The sequence below is a fragment of the Heptranchias perlo genome, chromosome 15 (assembly GCF_035084215.1).
Source record: "Heptranchias perlo isolate sHepPer1 chromosome 15, sHepPer1.hap1, whole genome shotgun sequence".
Lineage (NCBI taxonomy): Eukaryota > Metazoa > Chordata > Chondrichthyes > Hexanchiformes > Hexanchidae > Heptranchias > Heptranchias perlo.
The window spans coordinates 35,680,261-35,692,569 of NC_090339.1; the positions used below are offsets into that span (position 1 = coordinate 35,680,261).

At 42.9% G+C, this 12,309-nt stretch overlaps 1 protein-coding gene across 1 annotated transcript in view; it reads right to left on the reverse strand.

Annotated features, from left to right (window-relative positions):
- The window catches only part of nlgn3a (neuroligin 3a), a 180,016-nt gene that overhangs the window by 22,239 nt on the left and 145,468 nt on the right, over window positions 1-12,309 (reverse strand). Inside the window, exon 7 of the mRNA XM_067997060.1 lies at window positions 2,576-3,365. Coding sequence (XP_067853161.1) covers window positions 2,576-3,365 — 790 coding nt within the window. The remainder of the gene's footprint in view (window positions 1-2,575; window positions 3,366-12,309) is intronic.

A 12,309-nucleotide genomic window follows, 5' to 3' on the forward strand; every position in this document is an offset into this window, starting at 1 on the left:
GATTAAGCAAATTATCCACCTTGTGGATAGTGAAATTAGTGATTGATCGAAGCACAACATTGCACCATAGGCACCCAGAATATGCGAGAAATCAGTATGATCTGCCATCAGAGATTCCGGCTAGAATCTTCCAGACAGAACTGTCCGGATGAACAGAAAGAAATATTGTCTGCAAACGTGGAAGGTAGAAGAGAATTGTGGGATGAATATACTTTGCAGATGCTGTACTAAAGCCATGTGAGAGCTCATTAAGGTCCTAGATAAGTTGGTAAACTCACCGGTACAGTCAGAAAGGATCACAGGATTACTGGACTCTCCATCAACATCTACATAATAGGCTTAATGTAACCCCAGGTAACACAATGTTTTTACAGATTTTGACTGCAGTTTCATTCCTGGTTAAACCCAAATGTAGACAGATACCACAGAGATACTACTGTAGAAATGTCACCAGCAACATGAAGATGACACAGACAAATAAGACACACATGATAGTGTAGTGATTGGTTTTGGACTAGCAAGCCAAAGGTCGGGAATTCAAATCCTGAATCAAGCATGACCAGAGAGGAAAGTTCGCAAATAAAGGAAACCAGAAGCTGAACAAACAAGTCACTGAAAATAAATTGTGACGTTGATGTGAGCCACCCAAGCTAAAGATTTACAGGTAAAAGTAACATTTACAACATAACATAAAATCCTAAAAAATGTAATAATTCTCAATAATATGCTTATTCTTACTCAGAGAATTGACTGGTGTTGTAAATTCCAAGAAAATGTTTTCTCTGAGAGTCCTGTTGCTGTATTGGCAACCTGGCATTGAATTAGCAGCAATTGCCTGCAATATCTATTATTCAGTTGGGCTCAGTGATCTTTCTAGCAGCCACAGGTTGTCTGACTTACACCTGTGCACCTGGGCGGTGCATGCGTGATATTTTAACTGGATGTTTGGTCCAGCTCCTACCCACCCTGTTGCCATGAGTAACAGTTCATCATATGTGGTGCCCACTTTTCTGCCCGAACATGGGCATCAAACCCCGCTTCCTCTCCCCACATGCTCCCAACTCTGATGTTCTTTTTCATTCATAAAGCAAATATTAGTGCTTGGCCTCTAGTAAGAATGAGGCTTAATGCAGTGGGAGCTAGAGAGTTTAGTTTAAAACAATTTGATAGCACTGCAGCTCAAATTTTCTCCCCTCAAGACTTAGTTGGTGAATGGCCATTGTGGAACTGAGCCCCTTAGAAGCTAGAGTTCTGTGTTAGTTGAGCCACGAAGGGCTGGCAGTAGAGCTGCTACAATTGATATCACTCTCCTCAGCTAAGGAGGACAACATCAGATGGAATTCTCACACCTATCACTAACTAATGATTCTGCCAGAAAGTGTGCTTTTGTGGATGTCAGATGAGGACAGAATATGGCTCAGTTCTCATGTTCATCCCATGCTCAATTAGCCTGCTGACATTCACCATCTGGTTCACACATGAAAATAGCCAGCTGGGTGAAATACTGGAGAGCTACCAGGACCAGTAGAACCACAGCCCAGTAACAGTCAGCAACTTCAGAAGTGGGGAGAAAACTGGAAAGTCGCCTTAAAAAAAAAATCACTATTTGGTAGAATTTTAGGTTTTCTCTTGGTAATGTAGAGCTGGGAAGTTACTGCAATGGGATGCAGAATAGCTGCCTGTGTACCAGGAGTGGGAATGCTAGCTGATTTTTCCCATCCCTGGTCCAGGGGCATTGAAGCCAATTGTAGCAGCCCTACAGCTGCCCCAGCTAAGATCAGTTAACTTAGCACAGACCCAGAGTGAAAACTGGGGGCTTAAAGTCTTTAGCGCCCCAAATCGGGTGCGCGATGTCGTACCAGAACGGATAGGCCCGAAGATCAAACTAAATTCATCCTCGGGCCTGATCATCAAAATTCAGGTCAGCTGTGGCACTAATCAGCCGCCCCGACGCCACATCGGTTTATGACCAATTTCAGCCAACTCTGATACCGGTTGTGGCCCACGGGTGAGTCTGGGAAGGGGGGGGGGGGCGGGAGGCGATTGGGAGGGAGGCAATCGCAGGCCAGCAGCGGGCACATTCTTAATATGGAGGTAGGAGGAGCACACCTGGCTCCACATTAAGGTACGTTTAAAAAAAATTACCTGCAGGCTTTTTCCATGGCCTTCACTTGTCCTTTAATAGGCAGCTGGTTAAGCTGCTGTTTAGCCTGAAAACTGCGACTGCTGCCTAAAAAAAAGCCCTGCCGAATTGAGCAGCGGCCTGGGCACACACGCAAATCAGGCACGGGCCTTCCCACTGCTAAATCTGTCATCGTATTGCCCGTTCTACACCCATAAAACGGGTGCAACGATGTTGAACTTCTACCCCAGGGACTTTTTAGTCTGTAGAGCTCAGTACTACTTGGTAATGCATTTTCTTACTGAGCCAGAGAGGGAGTTCTTACAATCGTCTGCTCCACCAAGTTCAACAGGACTACCTTCTCCATGCATGCATCCATATTCTTCAGTTGGTATCCTTCATGTTACAGTTACAGAACTAGTTGCTAGTAACATAAATAAATATGCTGCTTACCCTGTTTTGGCAAAGTTTGTCCAGTACGTCATGACGACTGCACTGAGCATCACATCATTTTTGGAAAAGTTACATGGGAATAGATCAGTCGGTCCAACCATGGGGATCCCAAAGACATAGGGTACCTCATCACCATGGGCTGCGTCAGACCAGGCTGGTTTCATGTCACTCTGACAGTGATGGTAGAAAGCGTAGAAATAGGTAGGAGAGCCGTAACGAGCATGCAGATCAGCTGTCACCACAGCAGGCTCCACCCACTGATGATCAGTAAACAGAGCGACTAAGGTTTTCCGTCGTGTCTCAGGATTGTCGCGGTCCGCCCAGTCAGTGTACATGAATTTGATTGTTTCCCGGAGCGTATCCTTACCCTCAGGATAGCCATAAAGGTTATCCACAAACTTAGAAACAGTGAAATCAAAGTCACTTCCAGATATCCCATCCTCCTGATCCACTATCCATTCCACAAATTTGAACCCTTCTCCTTGGTTGACTCCCAACATGATGTCATAATTTAGAAACTCTCCCTGCTCCATCAGAATTTCGGGATCATCTGGTATGACATCTCCGTCAATGACTGGGCCGAACGCAACATGATACTGCGCCGGTTTGATGTCCTGCTCTACTAGCTCCTTGTAGGATTTCTGTCTCAGACAGTCCACCATGTCGAGGGTATCCAGCATGTTGCAGCCCACCTTCTCCGCTAGTAATCTTGTGTACTTTGCTGGCTGGTAATTCACTGCCCAGCTCGATAAGGCCGACCCACTCTGAATAATCGCTCTTTGGAAAAGGCCTGAAGACAAAATCAGAGAAAACAAAAAATGAAAAATAAGAACCTTAGGAACTGGGAAAGGCTATGAGGCTCAACAAGTTCATCGTTTTGTCAGAGATCGACCCCCACTTGCCTGGCTCCTCCCCATATCCCTCAATTATCTTCTCATTCTTCAGAAATGCACCATTTATACTGTCCACTTTAATGGCCTTCCAATGATAACTTCCTTTCAGTTCACTTACTGGTTTAGTTCTCGGCAGCAACTCCATACTCTTGCCCAATTCTAGTTCACTTCCCAGCTACTTGCTCAGACTAAACTCAACAGTGCACATGTCATGTTTTGTTTGACCATGAGCTGAACTTCAAACCTCACATTCTGTCTATCATCATAACTGCCTATTTCCTCTTCAGTAACATTGCGTGCCTCCATCCCAACTCACCCAACTGCTGCTGGAACTTCCAAGTTTGACTTCCCAATGCTCTTCTTGTTGGCCTCCCAAACTCCAACCTACATAAACTCCAACTCATCCAGAGCTTTGCCACCTGAGTCCTATTCCATATTAAATTTAATTTATCTATCACTCTGTCCTTGTCAAGCTCCACTGGTTTTTCATCTCCCGATATACTGATTTCAGACTCATCCTTATTTACTATTCCCTTCATTCCCTCTCTCCACTCTACCCCACCAATCTCTACTAGACCTACATCCCAGCTCACACCCTCTACTCTTCTGAGTCAGGATTACAGTCTGTCAGCTCCTCCCACTCCTTCAAGAATTGTGGAAGAGCCTTCAGCCATCACCTCCCTGCACTCTGGAATTGGTACCGTAAGGCTTGATTTCTCCAACACACTTGTCATTATCCTCCACAGCTCAATCCTACACAAATATCAACTCATCTAGAACTCTGCAGCCCATATGCTATCCTCCACAAAGGTCTGCATGCCCATTAATAATGACCTCGCCAACCTTTCTAGCTCCTTGTTTCACAGCATAGAGATTTGAAAATCCTTATTCTTGTTTTCAAATTCCTGTATCATCTTGTTCTACCCTACCACTGAATTCTTCTCCAGCTCAATATCTCAGCTCGCGCTTAGCACCCTTCTGACTTCAGTTTAGTCAGAGTCACTTCCTCCCTATGCTCCAGTCTTAGTGGCAAAGTCATGAGCCACCATGGCTGTGCTGTGCACAGTTCTGGTCTCCATATTATAAAAAGGATATAGAAGCACTGGAGAAAGTGCTAAAAAGATTTACAAGGATCATACCAGAACTGAGAGGTTATGCCTTTCAGGAAAGATTGCAACGGCTGGGGCTCTTTTCTCTAGAAAAGAGAAGACTGAGGGGTGACCTGATAGAGGTCATTAAGATTATTAAAGGGTTTGATAGGGTAGATGTAGAGAGGATCTTTCCACTTGTGGGGGAGACTAGAACTAGGGGCCATAAATATAAGATAGTCACTAATAAGTCCAATAGGGAATTCAGGTGAAACTTCTTTACCCAGAGAGTGGTTAGAATGTGGAACTCGCTACCACAAGGAGTAGCTGAGGGGACTAGCATAGATACATTTAAGGGGAAGCTAGATAAACACGAGGGAAAAAGGAATAAAAGCTTTTGCTGGTGGGGTTAGATGAACAAGAGTGGGAGGAGGCTTATGTGGAGCACAAACATTGGCATGGACCAGATGGGCTGAATGGCCTGTTTCTGTGCTGTAAATTCTATGTAATTCTATGTAATGCCTTGCACTCGGGAATTCTCTGTTCACCTTTCTACTCCTTTCATCAATTTCAAAAGCCTCATCAAAATTGTGTCTTCTGTCACCTCCCTTAACTTCTCTCCTACTTCCCGGTTGGTTGCTGTTTGTTGTTACATTAAAAGTGCTATATTATATGTTTTTAGAAGTTGTTCTTATTCCTTCCGAACTTCTTATTTTTCAACTGTGTCCCTGATATTTGAATCAAGAGTTATATAATTGTGGAAGAAGTTACCAGTAACATTGAAGCAGAAATATAACATGTAACACACAACCTATAACTCTGCTGATAAGATGAAGCCACAAAGTTTAAATGTTGTTAAGTAAACCCCTTCACTGATGTCAGCAGGGGGTGCCCACTTCTCATCTTCATTAATGAAAAGGACAACTTCTGAGCCCACAACTGGGATTACAGAAAAGATAGAAAGCTAAGAGGCATTTCACATTCACAGTCTTCACCCACTGTGTTACGTTTTCACTTATGAGACAATTTTTTTAAAATTAGAGCATTAACAAAGCATTACACATCTGTGGCATGAATGTCACATTCATAATTAATTGGATTAGAAAAGGTCTGAGTTTTCCCAATTCCCAAGTTTCCAATTCCCAATGTTTTATTTAATGAGATTGTCTGCCTCTCCTTTCTGCTACAAGGCAATTATAGTTTTGATTTAGTCCTGTTAGCTTCAACTTTATTTCAGAAACAAGCCAATGGTAACTGCAAGCGCTCGATAAACTACCCTCTCTTCAAAAAACCCAGGGTAATTTAAAAAATGGATTAGGGATCTTGTTAGTTTTATGACAGAGTTTTGGTATTTTATGGAGACTGATGTGATCACGCTACATGTCTAAATAAGCACACAGTACCAATAATCACCAAGGATTGCAGTGTGACCTCTGAGGCTATTTCAAAGAATGTTTCACTTTTAACCTGGTGATACGATGGTATTATTGGTCTGTTACTCTCAATGAGAAATATTCCTCCCGTGAGAAACATTCCTCCCACAATCAGCACCATCAATAAGCAGAGTTACGTTTTACTGATGTTTGTGGATAGTAGCTATCGCAGAATGATTACATCATTTGCTTACAGGATAACGGTGACCACATTTCTAAAGTCATTTATTATGATGTTGCTCTCAGTGGTGTAGGAGTACAGCTGTCTCCAAGTAGCTTGGGGTTTCCTCTTCCATACCAAACACTTTTCCTCTCAACAACTCTTAACCTTGTATGAAGCCCAACTCCTTTCAAGGTTTAAACACTGTTTCCATATCTGAGGAGGCTCTTATAACAGCTTTCTCACACTCCTGAACAGGTAACAAGAATAAGCTTGTCAACTAATAGGCATCCATCTCACCTCTAGCCTCTAATCCCACTCTCTCTCTCTTTGCCACAACCTTTTCTGTCTCAATTTCATCAATATTACTATGGTCAGTGTTTCTCTGGTCCTCCTTTTCCTCCTTCTTGCATCCTCACTGTGTTGATCTTGAGGCTCAGCTCCCTGCCTCCTACTCTTACTCATTCTTTCATGAGATGTCAAACTGAAGAAATCCTTATCTCAAGTATTCCCTTCCCCTATAATCCACAGGATTTTAAAACCTAAGTTTTGTGTAATCTATCTTCTACTTCCTGATTCACTTAATTTTTATTTTATTATTTTCAATCTTGCTACTGTCCTGCACAATGGGTCTTGGTTCTATTATTTCTTTGTTGTTTCTGATGGTGTAGTGCTATTGTTTCTATTGTTCCCAATGTTAAACAGTATTACTAATGTGTTACTCTTAGTATAGGGTTATTAATCTGTTGCAATCAGTCACTGTTTTATGCTCAATACTATAGCAGTATTAACCTATTAATCTCAATAACACCTTGGTATCAATACTATTACCCTCATTGATGTTACAGCCAAACCCTCAGCTATTTAAACACTATCTGACTGGTTACAATCCCATTCAATAACATTTGTGGACCCTCCATTATTCACAATCCTATTATCCACAATTGTCCAAAGGTTTTGCAGGACAAAGCGTTGTGCGAGGCATTAAAACTACATAACATTCCTTTTATTTTTTATTATGCTTCTCTATATTCCCATGCCTAGGATATTAATGTACTATATGTATAAGATCAAAAATTGGGAACACGTGATCATCTGCCAATTTTCTACCAGCAAAGCCCCCTCCTCTATTTTAGTGATTTCTGCGCTCTTTTATAAGGTTCTTCAAAATTTCTGCTTGTAATAACAGTTGAGAATTCCACTTTCAAAACCCAGAAGAGATATTAAGCAGCTGATAATTTATTCATTCACAATTAATTTGTGTCCTATTCTACACTCTTAAGCCCTGATATTAATCCGGAGCCGGAGGAGGGTGGGGTGGGGGGCGAAGCGAATGCCAAACCCCTCTAACCTCGGCAGCATGAGGCCCGGGCAATTTTAACTCCTGAGTCTGGATGCCCCCGATCATCTGCCCTCTCGAAATGGTCGGGAAGTGGCAGCTGGCCGGTGGGCAAGAGCGGAATCTCGGGCAGTGAAGGAACAGTCACTATCACTCAGGTAAGTCGATGAGAGGGGGATTGAGGAGGGACTCAGAAAGGGTGGACCTGAGGCTAGGTAAGCCTAAACGTTCTTTGTGGGGCCCGGAGGAGTACTCCTCCTCCTCCTGACCCCACAAGGAAAGGAAAAAAAGAAAAATAACTTACCTGTATGGGCCTCTCCTAGCCCTGGATCCTTTCTCTGCCACAATGGCTTCCCTGCTCAGGTTAGCAGTTAAAATTGCAATCGTGGCCTGATGACGTTATCTGTACATTTAGGTGGGCTTCAGGCGGGCATTCTTGCCGCCAGCTCAAAAAAGCAGGTCAAAGTTCAAGACAGTGGGATTGGTGCGGGACGTCGGCGGGTAAGTCACCCAGCCAATTTTAACTGCTCATCTGCTCAGTTTCTGCCGGGTGGGTAGAGTTAAAGCCGCCCCTTTAATGTGATAAAATAGAAAGTAGTCTGCATGTTTGTGTTACTGGCCTCCAGCTATCAACTTCTTACCTAATCTTAATTACTTTGCCTGGAATAATGCCACTGAGGATTATATACTGTGTAGAAAATCATCCATTTTATTGAGGGCTTGATAATAAGCAGCTATCTATATCATAAACCTTATAACTCTGTTAGCTGAATAAGAGTTTCAGTTCCTAGCTCTCATGAACAGTATAATATAAACATTTTTAATTTTTAGAAAATTCCACATTTTTTAGTTATTTTTTCTCTGTCTATAGGTTCTACTTCTCTTCGCTCCACATCAAACCCCCAGTTCCCACTTGTCATCTACAAAGTGCAGTTATCTTCTCTCTGATAGGTATTCTGATTCCAACTCTGAACTCTTGTCTACAAGGTTCTAACTTTCATCTACAAATCTAGTCTCTCTGGCCCCAGTTCTCATTTACAAGGTTCCAGCTCTTATCTACAAAGTCCAGGCTCTCACTGGCAGTTCTCAACTCTTATCTCAGCTACTGTTGATGCTCTCATCAAACAAGGTCCAGTGTCTTATTTCTTTTCTATCTGTACATTAGTTTGAATAACAGCAGGGTTCAGCTTTAGATATTCTGACAAGAAATGCCGTCAATGAAATTGGACCTAGCAGCTGGAGAAATTATACAGGGGTACCAATAGGTGACAGATTTCCCATACTCTAATACACATATTACCACCCTGGTTCAGAAAGATGCAGTTTACTCTTCATTTGAACTTCCGCATAAAAGGGACATAGTTTTATCTAAGAGAGAGTTCCACAGGTAGGGGTAATGGTGTATGAAGCTTCACTGACATATGAGAATTCCACAGGCAGAAGAAATGTTGTGTGAAGCTACACCACTGATATTCCTTGTGGCCTTTTTAAAAAAATAATAACAAATTGTTAGGTGCAGCTGCTGCAGTTCTTGTGAGTCTCGCATTAACGTGTAAGCCTGGCTTAAGCATCAATAATTTGTCTCACAAAGTGCTGCCCCTCGTCTCCTAATCCACTACTAGTGCTACGAACAGACAGCACAAAGAGACAAAGGAACCGGAAAATTGCAGATTCTAGTCAGACCACATTTCAGTACATCCTGCCATGATCAGTAAATTACAGATGAATATCTAACCCCCATCCCTTCTCATTAATTCTTCTCATGGCAATTGCTGCCTGGTCCACATTGCAATACCAAATAATCTGAATTTAACAAAGCAACGTTGATCAATGACTGCTGCACAGCTATAGATAATTTAGGAGACACCAACATAACCCTCAGTTATGTCTGTCGCTTCGGCTCTGATTTTAACACTAGATTAGTTTTGGGCGGGTGAGTTTTCGTTTCAATTTAAAACTTACTCGCTTCAGCCAAAAACAGAACCGGGGTATTTTAACTCCCGGCGTCATTATAATACCAGCGGTGAGTCTCCCACTGAATTGACTGACCCAACTGGAAACCCATTCACTTCCGGGAAGCAATTCCTGGTGGGTCAACCAGATCTGGAAACAGTGCAGGATGTGCTACAATGATGGGTGAGTACTGCTCTTCATTTATTCCTCTCTCTCCACAACACATGGCAACAGTCCTTCACCCCCATCTCCCATTCAACACCTTCCCATCCTGATTGCATCTTGCTTCTTCTCCCTCTCAGCACGCACACTTCCAGCACAAGCCTCACAAATCTGCACTCTCCTTTTAATAGCCACTCACTAATTCTTGCTTTCTGTTTCTGCAGGACAAAACACCACACAAAAATTGCGATAGGAGCAAAACCAGGGGAGGACAACCCAACATCACGATCTTTAGTGAGCTGGAGCAGCAAGCCATAGAAATACGTGGGCCTACTAGAGATGTGTGCATTGGCCATATCTAGGCTGAGAGCTTCACTGAACAAGTAAGTGGGGTTGGAATTGGTTCAGGGGATGTGAGTGGTAAGGGAGACAAGGAAGTGATCAGAGATGACCTTGCCTGTGATCGAGATGATGGGAGTAGAGAGGTCACGTGAGATGGCAAGGTCGAATGGTTGGCAGTGAATATGCATAGGGAAGGGAAAGGTTAACGGAGGATAAGAGAGCAGTGAAATCAGAGAAAAGAGGGCAGGGTGAGTTGAGATGGAGACTGAAATCACAGGAGTTGCTCAGTGCAGAGGTTGAGGGAGGAAAGGAGTGAGGATATCTTGATGAGAAACTTAGGGTGGGGCTTGGGGGGCAGTACAGAATGGCTCTTTCAAAATAAATTCAAGCTGCACCTCAAGTATTAAAATAGGGATGCTGATGCCTCATGTCCAAGATGTATGTGTGCTTGCAAGGTTATCCATCGTTCAACGCAGCCGACACAAGGAAAGGGATAAGATTCAGTGCTCAACTGGGAGGTCAGGTGGATCTAGAGTGGCATTGAAATACTCCTGTATGCTTTATAGGGGAGGGAGGTAACCCTGTAAGTGCAGAACAGAAATGAAAGTCCTATCTCAGTGGAAACGTCAGTCAATTTAGACTGTTAAGACTGATTCGAACTGTGCCGGACGCTGACTGCTTCTAGGGCTAAGACAACATCAACCAGCAGCCCGTAGTTAAGTTCCGTTTGCTCAGTTATGGGCATATGGTTGTGAAAATTGAAAGAAGGCATTAGTTTGAATAAAACCTTGAACAACAGGCTGATGTGATGTGACGTGATTTCACGGAAAGCTCTGAATTCTGGCAGCTGCAGGAACTGTGCCTAAAGAGGCAGCCTTTCACCAGGGGGTGTTATGCAAATGTCCAAATGTCCTCTGAGTTTATCAAGTGAAGCATCAGCACATAATCAATCTCCCCACCTCCCCAACTTCCTGCCAGCCGGATACACATCGGTGCCAGAATGTAACTGTGATAATGTGAAACTGAGTGACGGCACAAAGGAGCGGCCTTCCCAGCCTACTTCCCAACACAGCAAGGATACTCGTCTGATGGGAAAGGGAATTCTGAAATATCTGCACAAACGAGGCCACAGTCCAAGGAATGTGATAGCTTGATTTTCAGTCTAGTTCAGTCTCCTATTGACCCTCTCAGCAGCTCTTAAAGGTTGAAGGGAGGGTTTCTGACCAGCACATTCAGTTAAAGCCCTGCTAGTATCAGCTTGCATCCCTCTTACTGACACAAACTTTCCACAGTGAGACCTGTGCTCCAGCTGCATGCCAGGCCCATTTCTCCCCTTTGCGGCGTTGAATCAGTGGTCATATTTTAATTCAAAGTATGGCCTCCAGCACTTAGTATTTTTGGGCTATCACCCTTCTAAGTACTAACCAGGCTCAATCCACTTGCCATCACACATTATACCAGATCAGGCATATTCAGGCATGTATGGCTGTAGCCAGTACATCACCTAGCAGCACTGGGTGACTTAGTCTCAGAAATGCTGCTATGGTTTTGAAATAAAGCCGATATTAGAGGGAATATTCAGTTCTGATAGAAACAGCTAAGCTTCTGGTACTGAAATAAGTTTAATTGTGAATAGGATTAATACTCAGGAATTTGAGGAATTGCATTCTTAATTCTGGGTGCTGCTATAACTAAAGCTGAAGTGTTGAGAGGTTCAGTTTTTAAAAATTTTTTCAAGTAATTACACATTCTTTTAAATATTTGTTGCATTTCTTTTTTTAAAAATACATCCAATTGGTTCTCAATTTATACACCAAACATAGATAAATTAGTGAACAAAACACATCTATAGATAGTATATCACCCACACAATATGCACTTCCCGCCCAGTGGAATCAGGCATATAAACATTCACCACCAGTGTGCAGTATGGGCAGGCCAGAGAACTTCCTGGTGCTCCTGTTTCTGGGCCTGGTTAGTTATCCACAGGTCCAGAATGCATAATATCATCAGACATGTTTCTTTGGACTGCTTGCCCTTGTTTTAAGCTACTATTCCTGACCAGATGACCCATGAACACCAACATGTGTTGACTCCCAGTTCTCTGAATGCCTTTTGTAATAGGTGGTCACCGCATGGTGCTTTTGTTTTGATTTTGCCCGAAGTTACAGTTTTGTAAAGTAGCCTCCTCTGTGCTATAAAATTCTATGATTCACTGGTCAGCATTGGACTTCTGCTCTCAGGTCAAACTCACTTCCTTACCTTCTCTCAGCAAAATTCATTTTCAATGTTTCACTCAATTAGCCTCTTACAGCTTAAGTTTCTCAATAAAATATTGTACACAATAGGGTAAATCCACCAATT